This window comes from Pseudopipra pipra, chromosome 2, assembly GCF_036250125.1.
Source record: "Pseudopipra pipra isolate bDixPip1 chromosome 2, bDixPip1.hap1, whole genome shotgun sequence".
Classification (NCBI taxonomy): domain Eukaryota; kingdom Metazoa; phylum Chordata; class Aves; order Passeriformes; family Pipridae; genus Pseudopipra; species Pseudopipra pipra.
Genome location: NC_087550.1, coordinates 35,170,888 through 35,184,491, shown reverse-complemented (window position 1 = coordinate 35,184,491; position 13,604 = coordinate 35,170,888). Strand labels below are relative to the sequence as shown.

Here is a 13,604-nt window from a genome sequence, read left to right as displayed (position 1 = left end):
TAATCTCAGCAGTCAATAGTGGGAAATTTTATATGCAGCCATTCTTGCTGCCCATTTAGGAGACACTACAGTTACAGCACTCCCCTTACTCCCCATCTTGCACTTTTTGCTAGTCCCTTGTAGAAGGGTTGTGTAGGAATTCCCATCTTTGCCATTTAAACTGTTGTGTAGCCCCAGACAAACGATTTCTCCATTCCTCTGCCTACATTCCCAGGCTGCATAAGAGGAAGCATGGCCAGCAGGTCAGGGAAGGTGATTCTCCCCCTCTACTCCACTCTCCTGAGGCCCGACCTGGAGTGCTGCATCCAGCTCTGGGCCCCCAAAACAAGAAGGACATGGACCTGTTGGAGTGAGTCCTGAGGAGGCCATGCAGATGATCAAAGGGCTGGAACACCTCTCCTATGAAAACAGGCTGACAGCTGGGGCTGTTCAGCCTGAAGAAGAGAAGGGTCTGGGGAGACCTTACTGCAGCCATCCAGTACCTAAATGGGGCTTACAAGAAAGATGGGGACAGAATTTTTAGCAGGGCCTTTAGTGATAGGACAAGGGGTAAACTAAATTGGTAGATTTGGACTAGATATAAGAAATTGTGGATGTCCCATCCCTGGAAACATTCAAGGCTATGTTAGACACGGCTCTGATCAATCTGATCTACTTGAAGATGTCCCTGCCAATGGCAGGGAGATTGGGTTAGATGTTCTTTAGAGGTCCCTTCCAATGCAAACTGTTTAATGATTCTACATTTGTCCTTCTTGCACATATAGACCACAAAATTTTGAGGGAGTGCTGTGCAAGGACCCTGACATATTTCCAGGCACTCTTGACATCATGATAATAATTCTATCAATTCAGGGTCAGGAAAAGAAAACAGACTTCTGACAGTTAACACACAGCTTTATGGTTTTGTCATGACCTTCAATCCAGCACTGATAGGGAGAAGATAGATTTACAAAGTCAAGATTTATACGGCATCTCTCTTCCAGAGATCTAGAGGGTTGTATCCCCAACCAGAGGCTGAGCGAACTATGAGGGGAGCTTTCTCAATTCCAGATTGATGCTTTGGGGGAATGTTGCCTGATAAGCTCCAAAGCAAGCTATAAGGCCCCTCTGTTTTGTTGTGCTTTGGAACAGTATTAGGCAGGAAAAGATGATTTACTTTTGAGAAAACTGTGTGAAACCATGTCAATGATAGTGAATTAATTCAGTTACCTCACTGTGCTAGTTTATGGTCATTCCTAGTTAAAAAAAGAATTCTGCTCATCTTTGTACAAAAAGAAGCAGTGGTTCGCGGGTTCTGAAAAAACACCTTGAAGAACATTAAAAAGCAGAATAAGATTCCCGAGAAGCGGAGCCCAGCCCAAAGAGGTGCCACATTTACTTTCACTTACTGAGGTTCAATATAAAGAAACACTTGCCTGCACCATTCATGAACAGATCAAAGCTGTCAGCCCAGCCAGCAGTCCTGTGGTGTGGGAAATGACTTATTTCCTTCTCTCACAGGTTCCCTGTTTTATATCAAGCAAGCATGGACAATAGTTTTTTTTCATTATTGGTGTGTGCCTTCCATGGCAGCTGTGCTGATGTCGTGCTTTTGTACCTTGTCTTTAAAACAGTACATAGTCATCTACTTCTCTACTCAAAATTAAGTAAGGTCCACCAGAAGGTTTAGAGGATTAGGAGGCTACATGGTTTGTAGATACAGCAGCCAGCAATGTCCTACCCTTTTCCCAGAGAGGGAAGTATTATATCTTTAATATTTTGCTGCAGATGAGTAAATTTAAGCAATCAATACTGCAAAAGAAGCAGTAAAAACTATCCTTGCTTAGGTTAATCTAAACATTCAAGTCTATTTCAGATGAAATTTTGGAACTTATGTTGTTAAATGCATTTTATTTAGTAAATCAACTCAAAACTAAATTCACACAGTAAAGGAATTGTTAAAAACTATGTTCTTAGTAAATTATTTTCTTATAATTGATCTTTTAATTGAAAATTGAGACTAGTTAGGGTTTCTGCTTCAATGAAAACCAGCACATTTCTGTAGAAAGGAAAATATTCTGTGATAACACCCATTTTCATCAGTAAAACAATATTACTCTAAAAAATACTATATTCATTCTTAATATTTTAGACTTTTATAGACCCTTCTGTATTTCCAAAAAGTTGGAAATTAGTCCACTGTAGATCTGAAATCCTCCCAAATTATTAGTTTCGCCTACTTAAAGTGACACAACAAGGGTTTTTATCCAGCCCTGAAATTCTCTCTCTCATGGGGCTGATGTATGTGTCCAGCTGTCACTCAGCATAGACAACGTAATATTCAACACACAAGGAAACCTTTTCTGTCTGCAGAGATTGGGTTAAAAATGTCAAAAGAGTTTGTGAAAATTTGGCATTGAATACATTTCAGGTTGAAGTGGAGATTGTTTTTAAATACTGTCTCTGTATCATGCAGAATTAAAATTTTCCTTTACAACAGAGGAAGCACTGAAGCCCATGCATCATATCCCATGTATGTTCATAATGCTGTGATGCAGGACGGTTTTGACTCCTTACAGTTCAAGATGTTAAAGCTACTAGTTTGTGAACCGGTTTTAACAAAACTAACTGCAATTTTTTCCATCGTTCATAGCAGAAATGACAAGCACACGGACGTCAAAGAGACTTTCTGCATGTAGCATAAAACAGTGTTAGTTAACTCCTAGACATACACAGTCAAATTATACTGAAGTTGAGTTCTGTACTTCTCTAAGAGCATTTTTATCACAAAATTTTGGGGCACTCTTTCCAAGACGAGATGGTATTTTACAAAACTGGCAAAGTGAACTGATTTGAGTTTTTTAAGTGGTGAATCTTTTCACTAGAAAGCACTAGACAGTGGAATTAGGTGCAGCAGATAAGAAGAGCTTGTCTACATTCTCCAAGCCACAGTAAATGCATTTACTCTGAGCCTAAGGGTGGACACTGTCACTAGGAAAGTGGATGCTACTGCCCAAGACACTTCTTTGCTGTGCAAAGCAACCTCATTGTACAGACTCTCAGCTTGGCACTTTTTTCTCTACCACATTAGCTCCTCAAACAAAATAACTATGCACTTCTGCAAAGCAGTCAGGGAAGTTTCTCCTCTGTATCTTTGCTCATTAGGTTGCAATTCAGTGATGCACATAATCCTTATCTCCACTGTCTTGGTCTCCCATTTATGACCAATTTCTGAGGGAAAGACCCAGAGACCAGACAAACAACCTCACTCTCAGCAGGCCTGAACTTCATGACGGGGATGCAAGCACAGAAGCACTGTTGATCTGAAGATGGAATTGAACATGAATCTTCCATTCTTTTGGGGAGTAATTAGGGCACTGTTTTTTTCATATGAGAAGTGGTAGTGGTGGTGATGTTTTCATTATTTTAAAGGATGAAAGAGCTCCTTTATTTGGAAAAAAAAAAAAAAGATACATGGACCTGCCTTCTTCAGTGAAAAGAATTTGTAGATTACAATATAAAGAAATATATACAATACACATAATATTACTACATATGTAGTATATACATTATATATATAGTATACGGCTCGAGCTCTATGGTGAACTTGCCACTGGCTGCCACAAGAGAGGAGCCCCGAAGAGGAGATACAAAGACTCCCTGAAACTACATCTCAGCCTTGGCCATATTGATCAACATAACTGGTCTACTCTGGCCTCCAATCGGGAGGTCTGGAGACACACCACCTATAACGCTGCTGATGCTTTTGAGAAAGCACATAGGATCACTCTCGAGGAGAAAAGACAATGCAGAAAGAATCGTGCCTTGCCAATACCATCCAAGGAGTTTTTCCACTGTGCCTTTTGCAACCAGACTTGCCTATCTCGCATTGGCCTTTTTAGCCAACAGCGTGCTTGTAGCAAGCGTGGGTAGAGCCGTTCCCAAATCTTCGTTCGCAAAGCCTAGCCATGATGATATACTATACGGTGTATATAAATTTTATACAGAGAATTCACTGTAGGTAGATTGAAATGCTTAACCACCCATGGCTGCTCACAGTCCAGGACTGAAAGGTCTGAAAAGTCCTTTGAGGGTGCTCCCTAAACACTAACAACTCCCCCGAGCAGCTTTGCTCCCCCCACCCCGCCCCATGTCCTGCTGTGGTCCCAAGTCCTTGCCCAGGGACCCCATCTCCGGGCACTGCAGCGCCCACCCTCCGCGGGGCCCGGGCTCTTCCCTCCCGATGCCCTTTATGGCGGCTCAAGGAGACAACGCGGACACAGAAGGGGCGAGGGCCGCACCGCCCCGGCCGGGCACACCCCGTCCCTCCGCAGGGCCACCGGGTGCCCGCGGGGGCGGACCCGGCCGGCTCCCCCTCCCCTGCCCTGCGCCGCCGCTGAGCGTTAACAGGTAACGGAGGAGGGGCGGCCCCGCGGGGTCGCGGTGGAATCTGCTTCCTGGGTTTCCTTTCGCTTCGGCGGGTCCGCCGCGCCGGGCACACCTGGGCCGGGCCGGGCACACCTTGGCCGGGCCGGTCCCGCCCCGCCGGGCGCTCTCTCCGCCCGCAGGAGTCCGGGGTGATGGTGCCGGTGTGCGGCGGGATCGGCGGCCGCCGCCTGCTGCGGATGGTGGGTGCGGGCCGGGGCCCGCTGCTGCTCGGCGTGGCCCGGGGCCGCAGCTGCCAGACGGGGGGCACCACCCCCGCCGGCCGCGGGCGCGCCCTGGACGTCAGGAAGCGGGGCTACGACATCACCAGGAACCCGCACCTCAACAAGGTGGGTGCCAGGGGGGCGCGGCCCGGGCGAGAGGGAGGGCAGCGGGGGTGGGGAAGGGGCTCGGCCTGGGTCGCAGGCGTCCAGGTTTGGGGGGCTTGGCGGCGTGCCCCGTGTCCGTCCCCAGCTCCGCTCCGGAAGGGCTGAAATGCTGCTGTGCGGGAAATGGTCGTGGGTTGTCCTGAGCAGAGCACGGGGCGCCTGATAGATGTTCACCTGCTGGCTCGGTATTGCAGCCTTCTTTGGAGTCAGTCCCCTGCCTCTCCTCTGACCGCTGTTCTGCTGCAGTGGCGGCACTGGAAGAGCCTGTGCAGGACAGAAGTGCCTTTGGCTGGGAACTGAAGCAATTTGCCTAAAATCACAAAAAATTGGAATGGAAAAGGCATGGCTTCTCCTCAGAGTCCAGTACCAAAACCTGGGTTATTTATATATGTTGTATTACACATGTAGCAGTGGAACAGGTGTCATTTATGCATTCATGTTAAAACAAGCATGGGGAATTGTTCTTGTTTAAAATCTTCCTAACATACCCATAGCAATGTATACTTTGCTGCCAAAGCAGTGTGTTTTACCAGGTTGAAGACATATTTGTTCTCAATACTGTGGAAACACCAACAATATAATTATAATAATAAAAATAAATAATAATGCTTTAGGCAAAAGTCTTCAGCAAGGTCTACAAGGCATGTAAAATGAGGCTGAGTAACTTAACCCTACACTAGTTTTCTATCTTTTTCTGTAATTTGAAGGGAAAAAAATAATCTGGATGCAAATTTTGGGATCAAATATGTCAGAACCAAGAATGTTGGGTTCCGATTTCTTGTATTAATATTGCTGGAAATAACTACAAATGCATCAATTACCTAAAACAAGCAGGTATTAAACATGGTATTGAGAATTGATGGGGCTGTGACTGTTTATCATCTGATGGTATGTAGTTATTCAGTACATGAGCTTCCTTTGTCTTCTTCTGGACTGGAGACTTCAGATGACAACTTTTATTTTGTGTAAGATGCTGTACACTGAGCTGCATCTCCTGGTACCATTTCACATCCATAGAGATGAATCCCTAAGGACCAAGGCACGTGATGACACAGGATGTTACTGAATGTGCAACAACTTTGAAGGCAATCTGGTTTGCATCATTATACAGTGCATGTCTATAAGGCTGAAGAGAAGAGGAATTGACAACTGTATCATAAATAACAGTAATTTGTCAGCATCAAGAGGTTTTGATGGGTTTTTCTTCAGCATTTGACGTGTTCTTTTGGGTCCTCCATGATGGATACAAAGAGTGACATAGCTAATGTTTTTAGTATTCTTACATATATAGATTTGAACTGAAAAATGAATACTTTGACCTTTTCTCAGTGTAATGCAATAATAACACTCAAACAGTTGAATCTGTCACATATTTTAAATGGATCTGGGTGCCACAGAAGTAGATTTTGAATGTCCTGTTTGATAATTTTGATAATTTTTAGAGGCTTCTCTTTTTCACCCTCCCAGTGAAATATTTTTCTTTAAGTCTAAATGGAATTCTGGTCTTTGTGGAGAGAAGGGTAGAAAACTGCTTCTATTAGAGGAAAAATATATTGTAGTGTGCCATGTTTAATTGGCCATGAGAAGTCTCCCAGCTGGTCTACAGCCTGGGTGTTTGCTGTTTGCTGTATTCCTCAGTCAGTGCAGATCTTACAGTCACCGATACAGTCATTCGTAGAACATCCCAGTGAGGACAGAAATGGCCAGCATCTGTGATAAGAGATAAGGACTGCCTGTTTACTCACCTAGGTAACTAGTCATTACTAAACGCTCAAGCCCTTTTTCCAGACTTCTCTAAACAGGCTTCTATTCCTGTGTGTCTTTTAACAGTTCCTTGTAGTCTCTAAAGAATTACCTGTGCTCCACTGAAATGGTATATTTCAGGCAGTTCATATGTTGACAGTGATTGATGGCCCTTTGGTCTGCTGTGCTGCAGTAGTGTAGGTCAAAATTAGGGATCTCGGTAGGTTTTCAGCTTTTGCACTCTCATCACATGGCAATTGCTGTTTACTCCTTCCGTAACTAAATGTGGGTGTGGGGTCATTACTGTTTTTCTGCAGTAGAGCTTACTTTAATCTAAGTTTTCAGCTGATTGAAGGTTGCTCTGCAGGGAATAGTCCTTACATCTCTCCAAGAAACTCTGAAAAAATTTATTCAGAAGTGAGACTTTGGGCAGCAAGTGTTTTGCTGCGTTATTCAATACCCTGGCTGTTTTATAGCTTTTGGATGAAGTTTAAACTGTCAGTCTAAAGCTGTGAAGTGTATGGTATTTATTCAATGAAGAAGACTGTCCCTTCAGCAGAATTGCAGACAGATTTACGGTCTGAGGTTATTGATCCAAGTCTTTGCTTGCTTACTAGGATGAAGGTGCTTTGAAGAAGAAGCAGACTCAGAAGCCACTGCTGACAGGTCCTCTGTAATACCGTAAATATTAGTAAAAGTAAAAGCAGGCTGTCCTTTGAGAAGCTCTCCTGGTTTCCAAAGCTGCCTGAGAAGAAAAAAAATAAAATGAAAAACTGGTTATGGATGTAAGAAATTTGCAGTTGTTTCTTTCCTTTGGTCATTGTTTACTATGTACTACATTGTTTACTGTTGTAGTATTCAAATACTGTTCCTCCTTGTGTTGCAAAGTGTGACAACCCATGTTCAATGCAAAGGCTGGACTCAGGAAACATCAGCATTTTCCTGAGGGGTACTTGCAGTTTTAAAAGGCAATAAGAGTTGTTCTTAGTTGATAGAACAGTCTCAGAAATAATAGGAGAGTGAAGAAGAGCTTGTTGCGTGCTTTCATGAAGTGCCTCATGAAGTAGTTCTTTTCCAGACTTTGAATGCTGCAAAATTGGAAAACCTACAAATGTTAACAATGTCAGATAACCACAGAGAACTGGTAAGAGTGTTCTGTGATGATCCAATGCAAACTGTTTTTCGGGGGGGTTGTTAGAAGCTTTGGCCATATGTGAGTGGCTTGCCAACAGGGCTGCAGCAGTGATGCACTTGCTGAGAGATACGTCTGTCCTACTGTGGGGCTTCAGCCTTGCAAAAAGCTAATTCCCTGGGAGGAAAGATGGGGCATCCCTTATCCACTACCTTATTCATCAAAGTTGCCTTGTGTTTGGTGTGGTCAAGGCCATGTTGTGTTCTCTCTGACACTGCTGTCAGTTCTCAAGATTTGTGCAATTCTGCTCATCTCAGATGTGCTGCTCGTGATTCCCAGTTCGTCTGGGGACTCCATCAAATCCATGTGCCCTTTCTGTATTTTAGCAAACACAGGCTGAGCTGGACAATTCCCAGTTTGACCACACACCTCCAGGGACTCAAAAATCTTGTCGTGTCCAAAATTGACTGTAACTTTGTTCATGACATCTGACTGGAAGGTTGACAACACTTCTTGCGCTTTGCTGGGAGTCCTAATTTTGAGATAAATCATGCCTACTTGGAGATCTGCCATCACAAACAGATGCAGGACTGGAGGTCACAGTTTGTTTTCAGAATGGCAGGATATTGCTGTATTTGAAGGGTTGAGATAATACACTAAACTTTCTTGCAAGGTGCAGTGTAGGGATCTGAGTTTGTGGTCTCTGAGTACCTCTGGATAAAACTCTCTACTCCTTTGATGCACATGCATGCTCTCCATTGTTTTTCATGGAATGTGTCATAACGAATTACAAAAAACTCCAAACTAAACCAAAAAGAAACCCCGACAACCCGAACAAAACAAATTTACTAGTCTGGATCTGTAAGAACGAAACTTCTCAGTATTGCTGTAGGTTTCTGCAGTGTCTTTGGAATGTACTGCTCTACACATCATTAAAATGCAGAAAGTCTGTTTATCCTTCAGCTTTGCAGGGATTGAAATTGAGCTAACTGAGGGTTCTTTGAACTTAGTGTCAGTAATTTGCCACTGCAGCTGAGAAAAAAATGATACGATCTTGCACATGGCTGCACTTGGCAACTGTGGTGAAACAGGCCTAAAATTAGCTGGATTTGTAAAATGGTTGGATTTAAACAAAGTTTGTAATGAGCACAAGAACAGTGTGTATGAAATGGCAGTTAGCAAGATCAAATGGAGGCAGGATTCTGTTTTCAAATTAATGAATCTCTTCTCTAAATCCACAAGGTTATATTCTTACAACTGGAGTTATTCTTGCAGCTGGAGTTTTCAGTTGGCTAACTTTAGGTCTGGATAGACACAAAGCTATCGAGCTGTGCACATGGCTTTTAGTGGCTGTGTGACTTCCAGCATTTCTTAACTTGCCACCTATTCATGTTTTGCAAAGTAAGCGTGTGAGGTGGACACAGTTTGGAGGTTCCCCTCATATTTTTCAGGAGCTCATAACTATTCGAGCAAGTTTTAGGGGACAAGTTTTAGACTGGACAAGTTCATTAAAACAAAAAAATCCACTGGGGATTACTAAATACTCTAAAACCACGCCTCGCTTAGAAAGTCCACAAAATGAAAATGATGACAGGATAGGAGAGTGCAGTGGTAGAGTATCCTATTAACCTGTGTTATTTACTCTTCTTAAGGTTTATGGAGACAGGATGAGCATCCTGTCTCCATAAGACAGGATGCTCATATAGGTGAACTGACCTGATGAGACTCTCGTGTTTCTAGGGATATTATACAAGACACTTCTGTGGGTAAACCCTGCAGCACACGGGCCACTTCAAACCCAAGTGAAACCAAAGCTGAGAGAGTGATCGTTATCAAATCAGGTTCTAACTGCCCTAGAGTTGAAATGTGAGTGAGCTAGAGCACCATCCAGTGTGATGGTGCCCGGAGCAGAGGCTGTTTTCATGTTTGTGCTTGATCAGTCAAGCCTACATGTATCACCATTGACTTCTGTGGAAGAAAACTCCAAGGAGAGAGCTTTGGCTCAGCATTTTGGAAAATGTGGTGGTGTTTGGAAATGTGATGGCTCAGTTAGATTTGCTTTGGCTATTATCCTGGCATGTGGATTTTCATTTTTGTTTGTTTGGTGTTAGTGTTAGGCGTATCTTTTTCTGAGTCCCGAGTGTCTTTTGGCAAGGGCATTTCCTATAATGTTTTCATACCAAAGAACTTGTTGTTATGGCATGGTCAGCAGACTAAGCCCAGACTAAATCTGTTGGTACTTCTGGTATTAGCAGCAGCCTGCAAAAGTCCCTTTTCTCCCCCAGCTTGGATTCCAGTTATTCTCCATTATCATAGCCAAACTAAGAGGCCATCTGCCTTTCTATCTGCCTGCATAACCTATTACCAACACTGTTGCTCTCCCCTTTGGGAGAGATTAATGCTTTGGGGGTAGAGCTCTTGTGGAAAAGTGTGGAAGTGCAGAGGAAGTCTGTTGATGTGAGGGTGAGCAGGGTGCTGATGCAGACCCTGCTTCTGTGTTGTATTAACCCTGTAATATGTTGGTTCTTATTTTGCCAATGTAATGAAAGGTCTTGGAAATATTGGTTGGGCAGCTTTTATAAGTGCTGAGTTTGTGCTTGCACTCAGTATAAGATTTTAATAAAAATAAATTGATTTGGAACAAAATGCTGTTTTCTGAGCTGTTTATGTTGTAAAAATACCTTTAGAATTGCCTTTGAGGAAATTCATCAGCTTGACAGCTGAAGCTGTTGCTTTCTTTTTATCATGCCCTTTTGTTTGGAGAAGCCTTAATCTTTACACCAGGCATATTTTGGTAAGGCACAGCCAAAAATGAATGTAGCTCTGGTTTTGTAGCAGGAACTAAGTTTTTTTTGGCACTTGCATTAGATTTGCACTTAAGTAACACAAACTCTTTGATAAATAGTATGAAAATTGAGATTGTTGCACTTAGAATGGATCTAGGGCTGAATATTACAGCTTGTTCAGCATTCCTGTTCTTTGCATCTAGTGAAATGTGTGGTACACTAGTTGATTACTTTGGAAACGCTGTAGATGTTGGCAGAAAGGCTGAGCATATTATTTGTGGGGTAAACAGTCTGCACTCCACTGACCTCAGCAGACTTTAAGCTTTGTACTATGTAAGTAGTGTGATACACGATGTTATTGATGTTAGAAACTGTGTGCTTGCTCTGTGTTGAGATGAGTCATTGGTGCTTGTCAAAATTAGTGATGATCTAACTGAACGTGCTGAAAGGCAGTGCTAATTCACAAGATGAAGTGAAAAGCAATAGGTTTATAGTTTGGTTTTGGTTTCAAATGGATTTATCTGGAAGCTTTGTAGTGCTGTGTGGCACATTTTGATGCCTGAATTTTTGATTTTGGTGTGTCAGATCTGACATTCTTTAGACAAAGCTGGACCTAGAGCAAATTCCATTTGACTTGATTTTGGATAAAGAGAGTGTAAATTGAATTCATCTTTAGCTTCTGTGACAGCCACCTCCAGAAGAACGCTAGGTGCTGTTATTGACCTTCATTCAGAGCTGAAAAAGGGAAGGTGGTTCTTTAATGAATAACTGTGCCTACGGATACCCCTTGCTGAAGGGGGAGTTATGATTGTTTATAATATTTAGGCTCCTCCAGGACTTAGGATAGTTTACTTTCTCTGACTTAAAATAAACAATGCTGATTTACCTTCCTGCCCTCATTTGCCTGGCTGATGGGAGATACTGTGCAAATATACCTTTTGACAGCTGTTCTGTGGTTTAGGTGTTTTACTCATTCTTTGCTTCAAAGAGAACCTCTGCCAGCACGTGCCCCTATGCAGGCTGCACTCTGGCATTTCTAGCACTGAGCCCCTCACAGAGTTCGGGCCTCGAGTTTGATACTGGAGCTGCCAGTGCTGCCTGCTGTAGCTGAAAGCTGGATGCTGCCCTGCATGGGAGAAGTCTTGCCTGTACCTCTCTCTGATTAGATGACATGCAGGTGTATAGATTGTCTGATTTTGTTGGGCTCTTTTTTTATGTTTGTTTGTTGGTTTGGTTTTTTGTTTGGTTAGTTGGTTTTGTTGTTTGTTTTTACCAAGGGAGCAGGGACCTAAGGGGCAATTTGTTATTTTAATTGTCATTGAGGTTCTGGATCCAGAAATGCTCTTACACTGGCAGAACCTAGGAGACAAGTCAGGCTGAAAAAATCCAAAGTTTTTGCTTTGTCTCTTTCTTTTCCTCTGTTACTTATTTTTCTCTCTTTTTCTCACTGAGTTACCAGACATGCTACCAAACCATGAACAGCCTATTGTAACGTTCACCCAAATAAATTCTTTCAGGACAGACACAGCTTTAGAACTGTTGTGAGCAGGTCAGACAGGCCTTGGTGCTTGGGGGAGAATAAACACTGTGCTATAATTCCCTCTCTTTCAATAGAAGGCTTAGCACAACAGCAAACTTGACTACTTTCTGTGTATAATGGAGAGTAGAGATGATGAGCATGTTTTTAATTTTTTAACCTTCTCTTTGAGGCCCAGGGGTGACACTTGCTATCTGTCTCCCCAAACAACATGACATTTTGATGAATGACTTATGTATTGTCAGCCTAATACAATATCGTTCTTCTAAAAATGTTTTAAATGGCAAAGCTTTTTATAGTTCTGCAGCTGCCAAACACAAAACTCAGACAAGAACTGCGAAGACTATGGTTCTGACAAAGAAAATAAGGCCAATGCAAGTCTTCTGCATATCAACATTTTCTGCTTTGCAGAACTTTGCAGCTCTCTGTTACACATGTATCCTTTTTCAACATGTGGAACCATAGAACCGAAACTGATTTTCAGTAAACTTCTGTGTTGTACGTAAAACAAAAGATTAGCTCCACATCTTTGAGAACTTTTTTCTGTATGTCTAGCTTAAAAAGTGATGTCTGTCTTGTAGTATGTCTCTATGGATTAGCTATGTTCAACCTCGTAAAACACGTAGTTAAGGCTTCACTGTGTTTCTCATCATAGGTAGGAGTTGGCTGTTTCAAATACAACAGTGATATGTTCTCCTGGACAAAACATCTTGAACTTTGTGTCTTTGGCATGCCTAATGGATTTGCCTAGTGGTTAAATTTATTGTGGAAACTGTTCAATTTTGTTTAATCTTCATTTGAATGGTTTGATGTTAAACCTGGAGGTAATTTTAACTGTGATTATTTGCAAATGAGAGAATGGATTATAGTGCCAAGTCCTGTCATTTTTGGAAATGTCCAGATTATTAAGAGTTTCTGTTGTCAAGATGATCTAAGCATGTAACCAGAGCAGGGGGTGAAGAGAGAGATAATCTTTTTTATTGCTTCAAATGATTTAGAGGCGGGGAGATGGGGAGAAGTAAGCCCAAGGATTTTTGTGTCCTTCTTCTAGCAACTTGTTTTTTCTTATCTCTAACTAGATTAGTTGGTCCAATAAACAAACAAACAAAAAGCCAACCAAAAAATCCACCCAAAATGAAAACTTCTCCCTGATAGTCATTTCCTACCTCGCAAGGAATTAGATGTCTTCATTTTGTCATTTGTGTCTGTAGCTAAATTCTGGGATAAAACAACTGCCTCTGTAAATCAGGTTCCTTGATTACAATTATTGGACAGACTCTCCCGTCATACTGTATGAAGGTTTCTAGATCTAGCCATAAAATGATAAAAATTATTTGCTGAAGTGCTAAATCTGAATATTGTGGAAAAAACAGATAAATCTAAGAATTGTACCTCCCATTGTTTTGATATTTTTTTTTCTAAAAGACTCTCTTTAAAATTTAACCAAAAAAAACCCCACTGGGAGAGCAAATAATTTGTGCTAGCGTGATGTGTGTCAACTCTGAATTTCTGTGGGCACTTTTATAGGGAAAGTGTTGTGCAACAGTCACAGGAGTGTGAAAGACACTTGTACTAGAATAGATTAGCAGTTCTAATGGTTTCTGTGTGAGAGA

The 13,604-nt window shown here is 42.2% G+C and overlaps 1 protein-coding gene across 3 annotated transcripts in view; it reads left to right on the top strand.

Annotated features, from left to right (window-relative positions):
• Window positions 1-4,291: 4,291 nt before the first annotated feature.
• Window positions 4,292-13,604, top strand: part of ME3 (malic enzyme 3) — a 119,572-nt gene continuing 110,259 nt past the window's right edge. Inside the window, exons 1-2 of one of the 3 annotated variants that reach the window (XM_064644998.1) lie at window positions 4,646-4,754; window positions 7,154-7,321. In XM_064644998.1, coding sequence (XP_064501068.1) covers window positions 7,316-7,321 — 6 coding nt within the window. In that variant the 5' untranslated portion in view covers window positions 4,646-4,754; window positions 7,154-7,315. Of the gene's footprint in view, window positions 4,390-4,430; window positions 4,755-7,153; window positions 7,322-13,604 lie in introns of those variants that run through there. The other 2 variants (XM_064644999.1, XM_064644996.1) reach the window with 2 other exon arrangements.